The 17,142-nt window shown below is 41.1% G+C and overlaps 1 protein-coding gene across 3 annotated transcripts; it reads left to right on the forward strand.

Moving 5' to 3' along the window:
- The first annotated feature begins 1,029 nt into the window (after positions 1-1,029).
- bmf1 (BCL2 modifying factor 1) lies at positions 1,030-16,493 on the forward strand. 3 transcript variants are annotated; one of them, XM_060880233.1, is made up of 4 exons: positions 1,030-1,163; positions 6,576-6,760; positions 7,883-8,049; positions 16,244-16,493. In XM_060880233.1, the coding sequence occupies exons 2-4, from the start codon at positions 6,601-6,603 to the stop codon at positions 16,361-16,363; spliced, it is 447 nt and encodes a 148-aa protein (XP_060736216.1). In that variant the 5' UTR covers positions 1,030-1,163; positions 6,576-6,600; the 3' UTR covers positions 16,364-16,493. The 3 variants fall into 3 exon arrangements, with proteins under 3 accessions (XP_060736216.1, XP_060736214.1, XP_060736215.1); XM_060880231.1 differs by lacking the exon at positions 16,244-16,493 and adding an exon at positions 15,620-16,158; XM_060880232.1 differs by lacking the exons at positions 1,030-1,163; positions 16,244-16,493 and adding exons at positions 6,360-6,496; positions 15,620-16,162.
- Positions 16,494-17,142: the final 649 nt, after the last annotated feature.

Raw genomic sequence — 17,142 nt, forward strand, 5'->3', positions numbered from 1 at the left:
ATCAAAACAAATACCCTGATTGGCTGAAAATACACTGACCGTCTAATCTTAAAGGGACAGCGAGGAGTTTTGATCAGACTATATACTGTATGTATGTATGTATATATATATATATATATATATATATATATATATATATATATATATATATATATATATATATATATATATAATCCACAAAATAATATATATTGTAACTATTATATACACGGATAATTAAATGTTTATGTTGCTCATTATTGTCTATAGTGTCAGTAAATAGTTTCTTAATATTCTAAAACATTCTGTAGAGTCAAACACAGCATTTCAAAAGATAAACTTTTATTGATCCCTCACAAAGACATAAACTGTTACAGCAGCATATGATTAATAACATGAGATTAAACAAATAAACAAATAAATAAATATAAATATGACAAAGAAATGAAAATGAGTAATATGTTGACTGTCCATGTGCAAACATACAGATTAGTGACAGCAGCGTGATATACAGGGCCATTGATGCATCACTGATCCAGAGTCCTTTTGTTTGATTTTGAACACAGGTTACTGTTTATATAGAGAGTTTCGTTGTCCATTTGGATTTCCTTTGGGTTCAACAATTTCCTCTCATCACTGAAAACATGTTGATGGTTGAGATGCTGAATAAGACAAATTGCCCTGGGGTGTAAATGAGAGTAGGAACATGTGTGCATCGTGTCGTATGAGGGACTGGTCACTTATCCAGGGCATATTCTCACTTTGAGAATAATGTTACTGCAATCATCTCCAGATGCAAAATGGCCCTGATCGATATAACGACAGACATCAGTCAGAAATACCAGGATATTGTCTGTATGTGCAAAAGTTCAGAAAAAAGTATTACCTTTAAGTGTAGATAACCACACATAGCCTGTAGCATTAGCTACAGAAAACAGTGTCGTGTGGCTTTAAGGGCTTTTTTTTGTTGTCATGGGTTGCGTGACGTCACGGGGCGGAGTCATAATAGGAAAGAAGCGAGCGTGCTGGAGGCTGGACTGCAGAATGAAAGTTGTCGAGAAGGAAAGAGGATCGTACTGTCCTCCTGTCTGTAGTCTGATCTGATCCTATCTGCTCTACAGCACCGGCCAACCTGATCTTTTAGACTCAGAAACACCACGGATCTGAACACAGGCCGATCAGAGGTATCACTTATTACAGATCTATGTATGTTTTGTAGACAGCTTTTCCTTGTGGGTTGTATGTAGTTGGTGTGATTTTCTGTAACTAGCCAATCGAATTGCAAGGATAAATGGAGTTAACTGATGTTGCTCGTGTAAGATGGCAAGGGTGTGCGTGTAAACGTGTAGGTTTTTCTGTGTGACTGCTGTGACAGATGTGGTTGTAAACGGCACATGGATGGAGCTGAACACCCGGTGTTGTCGGTGTACATAACCGGCCCTGTTACAAGATCTGTGTGGTTACAATCAAACGATTAAGATGAAGGATTTCAGCTTTGTATATAAACATCTGTAAAACATCTACGAGACCTTTATGTGGATTTTAATGGCAGTTGTTGATGACATGCTGTTATGTTCTGTGCTATATAGTTGCTTACACCGTAAACACGTCACATACATACTGTCTGAAAAAAGGTGCGATTTCACAGTCACTTTATTGTCACTACGCGATAACCAGAAGTGTACAAATGGCGAAGATATTGGACACATGTCGCGCGTATTGTTTAAAATAACGATGGCTATAATAGAACACCGAGTCGACACATGAGTCGACACATGCCGGGACTGCTGGTTAGAAACGGTTACTAACTGTAAATACTATCTGGCTTCCGCCACTAACAAATCATTGCACAAATGAAGCGTTCAAAAAAACAGTAAAAACAATTTTTGTGAATTTAAATGCCTTATTTTCACACGGTGAAGTAAGCTAAAGTCTAAGCGCACGATATAAACATCATTTGTTTAGCAAAATGAAAATCTCACCAGAGCATAAAAGCTGCAGTATAACGTCAATATGATCTCCTTAACCAGTGTCGTGGCACATAATGTGTTTGAGGGGAAAGCTGATGAAGGATACTAACTGAGATCATAATCTGTTCCTGTACACCTGTATTGAGAAGTAAGTCGTCCTCGTTCATGTCGTGTCGTGCTCGTTCATGTCGGTGGATGTCAGAGAACGGCGGCGCGTGCACGAGTCGTTATTTAATCATTTCACCCATCTCATATTAATAACGTTGCCAAAAAAACATTTCCAGCGAAAATGCCAAGTTAGTAACAAGGGAAAATAACGTAATGTTGTACAAAACCGAGTCCACGCGCCTTTTTCGCTTCCTGCAGTAAAACAGCAGTACTTCGCCGGACACATGCTAGCTATATGCTATCTGCTAGCTGCTAATAGCCTCAAACAGAAATAGAAAAAAAAAAGCCTGATTCTGATTGGTTAATTCCCTTTCTTACCGTAGAAGTGCAGATACTTTGCAAAACAATGATGTTTACTGTATAATCTGCGCTGTATGTGTTCTGTTTACGACTCGAATAAACGTTCTGTATTGATGACTCATGGTTTACTTGATATATTGTGCCCTGAGGTGGAGAGGCTTCCTACCGGAACCTTTCACACAAACTACAGACGCAGTTATTCCGTTTATTTGGTATTTTATCAGCAAGACAATCTGTGTTCCGTGAACTCGCGCGCGCAAGTGCGCGTACCCGCGCGCTATGCAGTCGCTACCTCTGGCGATGTTTTTAAGTGTTAAATCAGTCCCAGTGTTGCACGCTCTTTTTTCACTGGAAAGTCGCACGATGTTCGTCAGATGATGCCATAGACTATTTTGCATATTAGTTGCATCACTCATCAAAAAGGAGTTACCTGATAAAGGAATATGTAGATTAGAATAGAGTGTTAAAACAATAGCTGAGTGACTTGGTCGTTGGAAACAAAGGCTCATGCAAACACATCTCAGTCTGAATTTACACTGGGGTTAAAGTGACTGAACCTGCTCTCACAACTCATATAACAAGCAGCTTTAATAACATCTCTCACAACATATAACAAGCAGCTTTAATGAGAGCCGAGAGAACCTTCTCGAGGGCCGGACATTGTGCTGGATAAAATGTCCCTAGATTTGGTGCTAGGAGTTTAAAAAACCTGACCGATCATTTGGTGTTGGTGATGATAATAGTGGTGGCAACATATGCAATTTTCAAGTTTAGTAAAGGTGAAATTATGACATGTCACATGCATATAACCCTCTGTATAATTGTGTGCACTTTTCTTTAACATTCACATCTCAGTTTACATCTTCTCCCTTTCTTTGCTGAGAAGTTTTTATCTCTGTTTGAATGCAGAATGTTGAACTGTGGAACCCTGAACACGATATATGAGTCAACAAGGAAACAGCTAACAGCAGCACAGATAGCTTCCAGTTGTAAATACTGTCACTGTGTGTAACTTTTTTAACCCTATAAGGTATCATTGTGTCCATTTTAGTTTTTCTTAACTCCCCATTTTCTCTCCAAAGGCTTAAGTCTTTATAGTTTGTCAGTCGGTTTATTGTGAAATTAAAATGAAAAAGTACACAACAGTGTTGTGTAGTTGCCAATGCTACTTTCCCATGTTTTAATACATCTCAGGCTAACATCTTTATGCTAAGCATGCTAATACTCCTCAGCATACTTTTCAACAGGAACCTGTGCAACAGGATCTTTGTTGTGGGGTTCAGTATTACACCTGAATAAAATAAAATGGCAGTGTATTGGAAAATATGGCTCAATTCAAGGGAGGTATCAGGTGCTATGTCAATATGTGTATGGTATCGGATCAGAACATCCCTAAAAGTGATGATAAATGGGTGTCACCTTGAGCAGAATCATCGGTTTCAGCATGCTGAGCTTGCACACACACACACACACACACACACATACACATACACACACACTCAGAGCACAGGGCAGCAGAGGGAGCTGTATATCGCTTGCTTCATTGTGAAGTCATTCACAGATTTGATGGGATCTGAACAAAGCAAATCGGAGATTCGCTCAAATACTCACACTCTCCATGCTACCCTTCAAGTCCGCACACAAAGCACATTTTGTCCTTGTGAAATTGTGAACATGCTTTCAACTTTCAGACACAATACCAGACCTTCAGTTTCAGTTTTGACATTAGTAGTGATTATGTATTGATTTGTGTTTTTATAAAAATAGCACATGCTGTTTGTGTTCATTGGGGTTGCAGTGTGTTGTTAGCATAGTTTCCATTCCTCATGACATCATTATTCTTTTTATTACTGCTGTTCTGTGCAGTATCACTGTCTGGTTTTGTATAGATCTGTTAAGCTTCAGCCTATATACCCAAGTCCTGACCAAAACCCAGTGATGGAAATCTTGTTTTGTGCTGTGTGTTTGTCTGTTTGTTTACTTCCACTGTGTTGTCTGCAGTGTAATATTATGTGGGAGTGACATGGAGGCATTTTGGGGACAAATAGCTACTATTCACCCAGAATTGTCCTGATCCACAAAAACCACATGGACTCTACCACAGAACATGGAGAAAGCAGGAGACACGGTTGTTGCCTCTGCCTAGCCAAAAATTTCTGTACGTTTAAATATAGTAAACCAGTTGTCTAACCACAGCACCATGGTGTGGTTTCACGGCCGTTATTTATCTAAATGAGCACCACAAGCTAAGTTAAACTTTACTGTTATTATGCTATAACTGATGCTCAGGGTCTGGACTGCATGTATTTTCTCTTAGCCCAGCTGTTATTAGAGTCAGAGGCATTGATTTGTTTTGGTCATGGGTACATTACAAACACAGGCTTCACGATGTGGTTGCGCGTTTGTGAGTACGTGTGGTGGTGCATCTTGTCAGAAGCCACTTTCGATATAATCCTTGGCCTATGTTGCCACCCCAACCTAGATCAGTTAGTCATATGCGATTGATACAGCCTTAGTCAGTCATATCTAAATGACATCTGAAAATCTTGTAAATATTAGGAACTTTAGAGTGACTGTGGAGTCAGTAGTCATTATGGAGCTATTGAATGTTTTGAATGAACCCTTTGTGCTTTAAAGTAAGTATATGTAAGATAGCCACCATTTGTATTTTGAGACCTTTTGGCACATTGTGCACATCCAAAAAAGTTAATGCAGTGTATGGCTCAGTACCAACGTAAAATAGGCATAAGCATCATAATTGTGCCACTTTTCCTCAGCTTTCATCAGTTAGCTTGGCATCTCAATTTATCTTATTTCAAGATATACATGATAAACTCCCAACATCTTTACCTGGTTTTCTTCTCCAAGAATAAAGAACATGATCGCTGCTTTAAGACCATTTCCATTGTTAAAACCGCTATACAAATAAGTATTTCAATGCTGCCAAAGTGTATTTTGACCTCCCCCAGTTGATCGATATTTTAATCCATCTTATGTACAGATAACTGTGAGCTGTACTGTTTGTGTAGTCACTTCATGTTTGAATACTGGGACTCTCCTCTTCTTCACTCACTCATGAAAGTGACTATAGTTCAACTCAAGGCTGCAACCTATTATTTCCAATTTCCATCCAGTAACTAACAGAGAAATACCACTTTCAACTCGATGTACTTCCTTGTGCACGGAGTAACATCAGATCAACATCAGTAGCACTTCTGACTTTGCATTACGTTTTACTGTATATACAGTTACTTACTTTAGATCAATCAACATACAGAAACATTCACGTCTAGATCAATAATCTCTGATGCTGATTTTCCGGAAAGGTGGAAAATGATGCCATTCTGATCTATGATTTATTATTGTACACAGCTTGCTGTACTGTGTAGCAGCTTGTAACTTAGTAGGTTTAACTTGTAATTTTTCATTTTTAAGTCTGTACTTGGTTTTGCTTTGGTTTTGGCAGGAAAGAATGAGCAAGTGCTTCCTGTAGCATATTTATACTGAATTGTATGACATGGTGTAATGAATAAAAGCAGGACTGTACGTGGATGTGCACCGTATACATGTCTTTCTCCTGATTGAAATCACTTGTTGCTGTTTTCAGACTCATACATGTCAAAAAACAAAAAAATGGCATGGGATCAGTGTATTCATAACAAACAACACAATATCAGCCATGTTATAAATGAAAGATAGTTCCTCCTCAACTTCTATCCAGACTCTCTCAGACCCTATAGGCAAGATGCCGTATTGGACACTTACAGACTTGCACACGCTTTCCTTCTAAACAGTGAAGAACTCCAACATGTGATCTCTGTAAGGCAATAATGACTGTTAAACATTTATTAATGGACTGCTATGCACTTAGCGACTATAGACAATTCTGGAGTTGCTTTTGAGTATTAAAGTGAAGGACCTCATATAGCTGCTGTTGTTTACACATAAGTACCGCTGTAAGAACTACTTGAGTATCTCGCTTCACCTACTGTGTTCTTACCATGAAAATAGCCATTGCTGAAGGCGTGGCATGAAAAGAACAATAAATAAATAAATGTTCCTGTTCTCATCTGAGAATCGTAAGTACATAAGTCTTTCCATTATAACCCTCATGATTATGATGATCTCATTGACTAAGGGCAATTTTCTGGATTGCAGGTGGAGAGTGTGCAAGATCCTGCTCATGGATGAGGATGAGGATGATGTGTTTGGGCCTGTCTCACAGTGCTGGCCTTCCTCCAACAGGGAAGACCACAGCACACAGACCCCAGGGCACTCCGCGACACGGCTGAATGGCATGCTGCCCTGCGGTGTAGCCGAGGAGCCCAGTCGCCTCTTCTATGGTAAACCTTAACCTTATTTTAAAAAAAAACAACAACGAGATGGAGACGGTGATGGTGATGGTGATGGTAGAGACATGGAGACAAAGGGAGAAAATTAGGTTTGGCAAGAATCAGTATATCGGAACAAAAAAAAAATAAAATAATGTTTAATCATAAGAGTTATATTACAGGTTACGTAACTGTTTAATTCTCTAGTTTAGCCTTCAAGTATTGGTAATGTGCCATTATTATTATTTTTATGCTAACTGATTATACTGAAATTGAGCAAGAGGTTTCGGCACCTGTGAGAGCAGTCGGTGTGTCTCTCGTCCTCTCCTCTCTGTCCCTTGTGGCGTCTGATTGTCGTGGCCTCTTCAGTTTTTATTACTTTTCTATGTGTACTTAGTCGCTTTGCAATTCATATGACTGCACGCAAGGGTTGTTCTGCTGGCTGTGAGCCCAGTCATGGACGAGAGCTACAACCTGACTGCACTGTTTCATCTGTTTATGTTCGCACTCTTACAGAGTTATTTTTCCTTCGAGCTCAAACCGAAGGGACAAAACTACCACGTCTACTCCTTCCATTTTATATTAACTACTGTTAAATCAGCCTCGGCCCAAACTGCAGCTTCCTGTTCGATGTGTCTGAATGTCAACCGTAAACCGTTATGACTCATGTTTCTTTTTTTTAAATTTATTTATTTATTTGTTTGTTTGTTTGTTTGTTTGTTTGTTTGTTTATGAAGTTCCTTTCATTAATTTCTCTTTGATGATTTTGGAAAAAAAACATTTTTCATGATTTGTAATTTTTTCTAGTTAACTTTTAAAACTTGAGAGCCCGAGGTATCGAAACTACAACAAACAGGAAATTGGATTTCTTCAAGACTGGTTTATTGGTGCTTTAAGCGCACACTGCCAAGATATCTGGTCAGTGCACAGTAGTTTGTTGTACACATTTTTGTACATATTTTTGTATATAGCTGTTTAGCTGATGAGATTAGAACACTATGGATGTCCAAGAACTAGAGTAGCAGCTTTGTTTGAGTAGCAGCTTCAGTATCGTGTAGACTCTTGTTAGGTGGTGTGTTGAACTGCAGCTTTCAGTATGTTTTTAACCCTTGGGTTCTCTCTCTCTCTCACTAGGTAGTGCAGGATTGCTATTGCTGACACCGCCTGCTCGTTCTGACAGTGTCCAAGACGCCATGTTTCCTGAAAATCAGCCTCTCCGACGGCCTGCGCACAGCGTAGAGGCTCAGATCGGCCAGAAACTCCAGATAATTGGAGACCAGTTCTATCAAGAGCACATGCTGGTGAGCCCCATCATGCTCCCTCTTTATGACATCGCAATGCATTATAGCTCCATTCTCAGTGTGTGTGTTGGTGGGGATGGGGGGGGGGTTTACAGCATATAATACAGCACCCCCATCCACACCCCATAACAAGTTAGTGATAACATCATTCATACATGTGCACAGAGAAGCAGAGCATCATACATCTTATCTTATTTCCTGCCCAAAAGGTTAGTGGTGATGATATCTGTAGCTAAAACCACTCAATGTCATGCTTCCCTTGCCAAGCTTTTTCTTTTTCTTTCTTTCTTTTCTTTTAATCTATGGGCTTCATGGCTGCTCCTCATCATCGTGTCATACACATTTTTACTTAAATCACTTGTAATTTTTATGCCTTGTATAAGTATTCACCTCCCTTGAAATTTTCCTACTTAAAGTCTGATATATAATCTCTGACTGATATTTTTCCTAGAGCTTTGTCCCAGGAAAAACTCCCAGCAAAGGGATGTTGGGATGAATAATTGTATCATGACGGTCCGTTAGGTCCATTTTAGCTGCAGATTCAAACATTACAAAATGTAGTAGAGTTGAATGGGAGGTTTGCTGTTATTGTTTACTTATGCTAGGTGATGTACAACATCATTTCAGGCTTGGGGTTTTAAAACCTCTACACATGGACACATTTTATTCCCTACAATGCTAAGTCTTATTTAACACTGTCCTTCTAGCTTCTTGTTTACAGTTCCCTTGTGTGTGTGTGTGGGTGAGTGTGTGTGAGTAAGCGCGTGTGAGTGAATGGGAGAGTGTGAGAGAGAGTGAGTGAATGATAGAGAGAGTGAGTTAATGAGAGAGAGCATGAGAGAGGGAGAGAGAGGTTGTGTGCGAGAGCGAAAGCAAGTGTGCGTGAGAGCGAGTGAGCGCGAGTGTGTGTGCGTGAGAGCGAGCGCGAGTGTGTATGCGTGAGAGCGAGAGCGTGTGCGTGAGAGAGAGAGCGAGCTAGAGTGCGTGAGAGAGAGCGAGCGCGAGTGCGTGAGAGAGAGCGAGCGCGAGTGCGTGAGCGAGAGAGAGCGCGAGTGCGTGAGAGAGAGAGAGCGCGAGTGCGTGAGAGAGCGCGAGTGCGTGAGAGAGCGCGAGTGCGTGAGAGAGCGCGAGTGCGTGAGAGAGCGCGAGCGCGAGTGCGTGAGAGAGCGCGAGCGCGAGTGCGTGAGAGAGCGCGAGCGCGTGAGAGAGAGTGCGAGCGCGTGAGAGAGAGAGAGTGCGAGTGCGTGAGAGAGCGCGAGTGCGTGAGAGAGAGAGAGCGAGCGCGAGTGCGTAAGAGAGAGAGAGCGAGCGCGAGTGCGTGAGAGAGAGAGAGCGAGCGCGAGTGCGTGAGAGAGAGATAGCGAGCGCGAGTGCGTGAGAGAGAGAGAGCGATCGCGAGTGCGAGTGCGTGAGAGAGTGCGAGTGCGAGTGCGTGAGAGAGCGAGCGCGAGTGCGTGAGAGAGAGAGAGTGCGAGTGCGTGAGAGAGCGCGTGAGAGAGAGAGAGTGCGAGTGCGTGAGAGAGAGAGAGCGAGCGCGAGTGCGTAAGAGAGAGAGCGAGCGCGAGTGCGTAAGAGAGAGAGCGAGCGCGAGTGCGTAAGAGAGAGAGAGAGCGCGAGTGCGTGAGAGAGAGAGAGCGAGCGCGAGTGCGTGAGAGAGAGAGAGCGATCGCGAGTGCGAGTGCGTGAGAGAGCGCGAGCGCGAGTGCGTGAGAGAGCGCGAGTGCGTGAGAGAGCGAGCGCGAGTGCGTGAGAGAGAGCGAGCGCGAGTGCGTGAGAGAGAGAGAGCGAGCGCGAGTGCGTGAGAGAGAGAGAGAGCGAGTGCGTGAGAGAGAGAGAGAGCGAGTGCGTGAGAGAGAGAGAGCGAGTGCGTGAGAGAGAGAGAGAGAGAGAGAGAGAGAGAGAGAGAGAGAGAGAGAGAGAGTGTGTGAGAGAGAGAGCGAATGCAAGAGCGAATGTGCGAATGAGCGAACGTGCACGGATGAGGTTGAGTGCCTGAGCGTGCGTGAGCACATGCGTGAGAGTGTGTGCTCATAACTCCCCGTGAGTGTGTCAGTAATGGTGTGTTGATATTGCCATAAAACACAGACAGCAATGATCAGCTGAGCCTGTTGATGTCTTGTGTGACTGTACATGTGCACTCTGGCCACGAAGAATGGCTCTTTGTTCAGATTAATGCCACATTGTTGGAATAGTGTCATGTGTGCTTAGAAAGAGAGGCTCGGAGTGTGTTTACACACACGGGCAGTGTTTAAGTGTGTTATGAAAGTTGCAGCGTATCATGAAAGTGTATCAGCTGGCAGTTTCTAATTTTCTGTTGGTCTGAATAAATGCGGTTTGTGAGACTCCAGTAAGCTTTTTTTAGAACTAACAAGAGATAACCAAATAAGCCACACACACTTGCACACACTTGCACACACAATTACACACTCCGTTACGGAATGAGGAGCCAAGAGGCAGTGATTCTTCAGCCAGCTTGATGTTAAATGTGTGTTCTCAGTGATTATAAGCTTCTAATCCTGTTAAGCCTGTAAGTCTGTTTTTCAGGATGCTCTACTCTCCTGTAACAGACCCGGTGTTCCTTCTCTGACACCGTCTGTGAAACGGAGGACTGACTCTACACTGAGACTGATGTAGGACATGAGGAAGAAACAGTTTTTTGGGGTTGTATTGCCACACTACTTTCTTTGGTCTGCAGCAGTCTGTGTGTAAGTCCATATGGGGGTAAGATGAGGAGGGCAGAGTGTTAACTGACTTGTTGCCTCAGTTCACCTAATTGACATAAGAGGCCATGTGGGAGCCCAGAGATTATGTCTCACGCTCTCTCGGGCCACTTTACGCCACTCTATGCCAAGTTGATGACTGATCCCAAAGAAACCTGAACCCAAATCTATTAGCCTGCATTTAGTGAGTGTGTGCGCTCTTCTCCCTCTCTGCTTCCTGCTGTTATTTTTTGATTGTGTAATAATTTACTCCTCAATGTTGAACTACGGAGGCTGCCTCAGGCTGTTCTCTTCACGGCACTGTTTTTTCTTTCGTGTTTGCTTTTCTTTTCTTTATTACTTCTTCTTTCTTCTCCATTCTCCAAGTCATGTCTTAAGCTGATAAGTAAATAACATGTACTGTATAAAAGCAGGTGATAAAGGGTAGCAGTGAGTTATAGGCTTGGATGCAATCCAAGTGGATTATTTTAATTCATTTTGAATACGTTTTGTTAAACGTCTTTTCATAGTTTTTTATCTTTGCTATTGTTCCTTATGAGAGATCTGCTTCAGTTGCACTGAGCAACATTCACGAGCTGCAGGTTTTCTTTTATTTCTGTCGGTTTATTCGATTTGAGGTCCTGCAGTTATATAAATAATTCGCTCCCCTCACTTTTGCACGTCGAGTCCATTGTTTGTTTTTTTTTGTTTGTTTGTTTGGGTTTTTTTTCATCACGTTCTATCGTGTGCTGTTTAGTTCATAGTTCAAACTTTGGAATTCTCATTTCCCAGTAATCCCAGTATCAGGACCAGTTTGCGTTTGGTTTGTTCATTTTTTTTTTTTTTTTTTTTTTTCTTTTTAAACAAATAAAGTAAGATCTTTTTGTACTATTACTTCTTGACTTCATTTATATTTATAGAAAATTCTTATTTATAGGAAATTTTACGGAAAACTTCTTTCCGTTTACAATTTTAACAACTAAACCGAACTTGGTTTCTTTCTGAAATATATTGTTTGCTCAACCCAAAAAGAAAATCAGTAGGAAATACTGGGTTTGTGTGTAGTGCCACATTGGCATGATGAGAACCTGTAGAGTACACAGACTTCACATTTTATCCCATAAGGCCTGGGCCATGCTCGTTTATCACCAGGAGCACTCTCTTATCAGTGACTCGTCTCCAGATTTGACGCCGGCAATGACACTTCGGTTTAGTTTTGAATGAGTCAGACATGACAAAGAGTAGTCTGTTATTCCCACGAGCCCCACGACAGGCAGTTAGTGCAGCGCCGGCAGGCTGCTCGGCCTGAAATGAAGCGGCTGTAGAAAGTCAGATAGGAGCGCTCGCTGCTGACAGATAAATTGCTGCTTTTGACAGGTTCACGATGGGATCCTGGGGCAGTCAGAGGGATTATCTGTGCTGGGCCGTGTCTCCATGGGCTTTCTTTGGGGGTCGTGGGTTTTTCTTTTTTATTGTTATTTTTGTGTTTTTACAGGTTCATAGAGTTCCATAAAGCAAATGTGTCCGTGTGTGTCCTTGTGTCTGTCTGTGCAAGTGCGTGTGTGAGAGAGGGGGTGGGGGGCAGAGAGAAAGAGAGAGAGAGAGACGGAGAGAACAAGAGCGAGAGAGCGGGAGGGAGAGCGAGACAGAGAGGAGAGAGAGCGCAAGAGAGAGAGCGCAAGAGAGAGAGCGCAAGAGAGAGAGCGCAAGAGAGAGAGCACAAGAGAGAGAGAGCGAGAGAGAGAGAGAGAGCGCACGTACTTCTGTTTACAAGCACTCCAGAGAAAAGGGGATGTTTTTTAAGAAACAGGTTTCCTGTCAGCCAGTTTGTCGTGCAGCACTTCAGGAGGAACAAAAAGCAACAGATTAGGAAAAACAACAAAAATAAACAGGTTGCTTTTCTTATTTTTGAATAAGAAATTCGTTTGAAATCAGCCAGCTATTTGCCAATCATATAACTGCATTAAAAAAGCAACAGATATGTAGAAATATCCAATATTTCCAAATATTAGGTAAGGTCTGAGATATGTGCAGATAGTGTGAGTTATACTGTAGATAGTGATGGATCTGTACGTCTTCTTCTTCTTCTTCTTCTTATTATTATTATCTTTTCAGCAGGTGTTTAATTGTCAGCTTCTGTTATGGATATCCCCAGTGATTTATAAAATACAGTCATGTCTCCAGTGAGTCTGGTGACATTTACTGCGTTTATATGTGTGTGTTTATTGCTGCTGTTGTTGTAAGCGGTGGCTCCTGGGCTCCTCTGCAGCTGATGGTGAGCATGCACGCAACAACTGATAGGAAGTCCACAGTAGTGACGGCTGACGTCTTCCTCGATTCTAACGCTTATCTCTGGCTAAATTTAGCCGTTGACTCATTTTGACAGTTAGTCATGTGGCATCGAGTCTCTCACTCTCACACATACACACACCCACACAAACACACACACACACACACACACACACACACAAACATTGCGTGCCACACTGTTTTGGGTGGGAAACTATGTGTGTCTGTGTCTAAATGTCATTCTTGGGAACTTTTGTCTTCTCACTTACCCTTGTGTTGTCATGTCTGATGTATGAAGCACAAGTCTGCTGTAAAACACCTCATTATGTTACATTTTGCCTGTTACAAACTCATCATCATCCTTTTTTATTCATCGACTGAAACCGTTCTTAACCTAGGATGGAAACAGGATGTAGTTTGCTTATCGTGTAGCACAAATTACTAGGAGTAAGGGTGCTTTCACACTTTTTTTTTTTTTCCCCCCACACTCATTGTTTGTCAGTGCAACGTTTACAGTTGTTCTGGTCATAGTGGAGTTTTTCTACAGATAAAGGTACAGAGTATGTTTTCATAAGCATAGATGTAGTAAAACATAAGATTTACTACATCTACACCACATGGCAGATGTTCTTGTCTAGAGCAACTTGATTTTATCTCCTTTTATACAATGAGCAATTGAGTTTTAAAGGCCTTGCTCAGGTTCCCAGCAGCGGCAGTTTGGTGGACCTGGGATTTGAGCTTGCAACCTTCTAATCAGCAGTCCAACACCTTAACCACTAAGCTGTCCCATTTACATCATACAAATTAAAAATTCTCATACAAAATTCATCATACAAATTCAATTCTTTCTTTCTTTCTCTTTCTTTCTTTCTTTCTTTCTTTCTTTCTTTCTTTCTTTCTTTCTTTCTTTCTTTCTTTCTTTCTTTCTTTCTTTCTTTCTTTCTTTCTTTCTTTCTTTCTTTCTTTCTTTCTTTCTTTCTTTCTTTCTTTCTTTCTTTCTTTCTTTCTTTCTTTCTTTCTTTCTTTCTTTCTTTCTTTCTTTCTTTCTTTCTTTCTTTCTTTCTTTCTTTCTTTCTTTCTTTCTTTCTTTCTTTCTTTCTTTCTTTCTTTCTTTCTTTCTTTCTTTCTTTCTTTCTTTCTTTCTTTCTTTCTTTCTTTCTTTCTTTCTTTCTTTCTTTCTTTCTTTCTTTCTTTCTTTCTTTCTTTCAAGTTTTATCCTGGTCTGAGTCAATGTGGATCTGAACAGTTTATTACAGGACACTCATTTAAAGCTCAGGGCAAATTTTGGGTAGTGAATCCACATGTTTTTGGGATGTGTGAGGAAGCCAGAGAACCCAGACGAAACCCCAGAGAGACGAGGTGAGAACACGTGATGCTCTACATAGACGTGAACCCAAGCTCAGGATTGAATCTGGGAACCTGAAGCTGTGAGGCAGTGCCTCTACCCACTGTGCCAACGTGCTGCCTTTAAAATCTTTCATTGTTAGAATCTTTACACATCAATAAAAGCAGGATGTGACTGAGCGATCTAAAGCATGTTATGAATCTGAGAAAAGCTTTATGTCACTTCCTGTAACTGTTTGAGCATGTAAACGGATCTGTAAGGACAAAGGAAGAGTGGTGAGCACTTGCACAACACATTGCAACTCCTGCTGCGAGTTGTGAGCGTGAGTCAGTGCCACTCGTTATCTCTTAAGCAGAAGAAAGATAAGATTTGTTCTAAACAAGCTGGGCTCTGCATTTCTTCTAGTCAAATCTTTCTTTGGAAGTTTTATTTAGAATCACTCATGGGTTTGCTTTGTGTTGTATTTAAGATTTTAACACAATAATTGGAGGAATTATACCGTATATCATAAATATTCACAAAATTGCTCTGTGATTAAAACAAAAAAAAAAACTGTGTAATATTGTTTACACACTAAAAAACATGGGACTGCATAAATATTTGCACCGTCGATGTGACCTCACAAAACACAAATACAAACATACCGTAAAGCATCATCAAGAAAGCAAAGCACTCACAAGGATTATTTATATTAGGTATAAATATGAAACATCAGGGTTAGAAGAATACAGAAGCAGCTATGATATCATATCCTGGCACATAACTGCTAAAGCTTGTATGTGTACTTAGACTTTTATGTCTTATCTTTTCTGATTTTGTCTACATGCCAGTGTCTAATCCTGCATGTTTTACCATGACAACTCGCTCACGTGACTTGTGGTCTTGTATTGTAACCGCTATCTCCGTCACTTGTGGGTACGTTTATTTCCCCCCTTCTATACGAGTGTGTATGTGACACACACTATAAAATACATTATACATTACCATGTTTTATCATGTGCAACATATTTTATTGAAAAAAAAAAACAAACAAGACCACAGCTTTAATAAGGATTAAAATGCAGGTACTTCATTCATATGGTGTTAAATGAAATGTTGCTTGTCACTGTTTTGCCAGAAGCGTGCTTAGTACACTTACATACAAAACAAGCAGTTGAGCTTGTCGTGTTGAGTGAAACGAAGTGTTAAGCATGCGTGTGTGTGTGTGTGTGTTTGTGTATTGCCTAAATCTCTTCAGATCAACTTGGACTCGATTCCATGGAGAGACTCCAGTGAGATTAAGCCATGCATCAATTACAGCTTAGCTGTGAGATTTAACTATGCCACAGTTTCAGGTGACAGCAGTATCATGTATACAATGTTAAGACCATGATCAAATGTTTTCAGTGTTAATGAATATAATTTACGCTTAATCAGAGGAAACAAAAAAGAGGGTCCTTGTTGGGAATGAATGTTGTGTTTAAAGCATGGGATCATTTTATCCAGAGGTGTTTTTAGTAATATGTATAGGTGAAAATATTTTTTTATTGTTGTCAAGCCCTGAAATGAAATCTTGTGCTTCTAGTTAAGACGTGTCCACTTTTGATAACCGCTCTTGTGTCTGTATCATGTACCATGTTTTTGTGTCAGACAGACGGTCAGACGGAGTGCTTTTGTTGTGGAAACATCAGAAAGGTTCCGCTGTCTGGTTGTCAGTCACACGCTTTGCCTGCTGCCCCCATCTCACCTTGCGTGCATGAAAGGGCCCAAATATTGTAGTGGGTGTGTGTGTGTGGGTGTGTGTGTGTGTGTGTGTTTATTGTCTTGGTTGGATCTAGTCCTTATTTCCTGTTCTTATTTTTGTCTTGTTTTTTTTTTTCAGCAACACCGAAACCAAAGGAACCAATGGCCGTTTTGGTTGCGCTTGGCCTCGGCGCTGTACGCTCTCCTATTCGAAGACGAGCCAGCGGTTCACAGGAGGAGACGGGAGGATCGCAGGTGAGACGGCAGCCATGATGAGATCCGCCGCGCCTGCTTAATGGCACTGTTTGACTTTCAACACGGGTTTTTAGGGGGAGAAAATGATAAGGAAGACTGTCTCTGCTGGACGGGGACCTCCTTTTTCTCCCCCCCTCAAGAAGATGCCATGGTGTTTATGAGATTATTTTCATACAAGACTTTGAGGTATTTTGTAAAATATTTTGTCTTTGAAATTCGCTTGCACTTCCATATGTGTACATTAGCAAACTTTCGTCCTGGGAATTCCTTATCGTCTCCAGCCACTGCAGAAAGACTGTTGAATACAGAATGTGGACTGAAGAGAAGAAAAGGCTTTTTTTTTAATTTTTTTTTTTTTTTTTTTTGTTGTTTGTTGTTTTTTTTTTTCTCCCAAAATCTTCCAGGACCTCAATCAGCTTGAGTAATCTCCCAAAGAGATTTTCGTATGTCTGCCTTTCATAAATGTTTTTTCATAAATGTTTTTAAAGGATTTTTTTTTTTAAAACTACAACAACCCCCCCCCCCCACCACCACCACCACCACCACCACCAACACACCCACACACACCCACACACACACCCACACACACACACAAAGCAATTACCACGAATAGGAAGTCGGCAGGCCTCTACTACTTGAATTTGGTGTGTCTGTTGATAAGCTTGTCAATAATCAGCAAGCGAAATCACCAAAAAGTTCGATGCCTAGAGGCAACACGTGTCATCATCTCCAGTTAAGCCTGAAGAACAAGAGTGCAGTGCCTATTATGAAACAAACATCTTT

Source organism: Tachysurus vachellii, chromosome 10 (assembly GCF_030014155.1).
Source record: "Tachysurus vachellii isolate PV-2020 chromosome 10, HZAU_Pvac_v1, whole genome shotgun sequence".
Taxonomy (NCBI): Eukaryota; Metazoa; Chordata; class Actinopteri; order Siluriformes; family Bagridae; genus Tachysurus; species Tachysurus vachellii.

Excerpts from the sequence above, each read along its gene's own strand:
- bmf1 (XM_060880231.1), top strand. The coding sequence starts at position 6,601 with ATGGATGAGGATGAGGATGATGTGTTTGGGCCTGTCTCACAGTGCTGG. Across the intron at positions 6,761-7,882 it reads GCCCAGTCGCCTCTTCTATG|GTAGTGCAGGATTGCTATTG; the intron begins GTAAACCTTAAC and ends CTCTCTCACTAG. Across the intron at positions 8,050-15,619 it reads TCTATCAAGAGCACATGCTG|ATCAACTTGGACTCGATTCC; the intron begins GTGAGCCCCATC and ends AAATCTCTTCAG.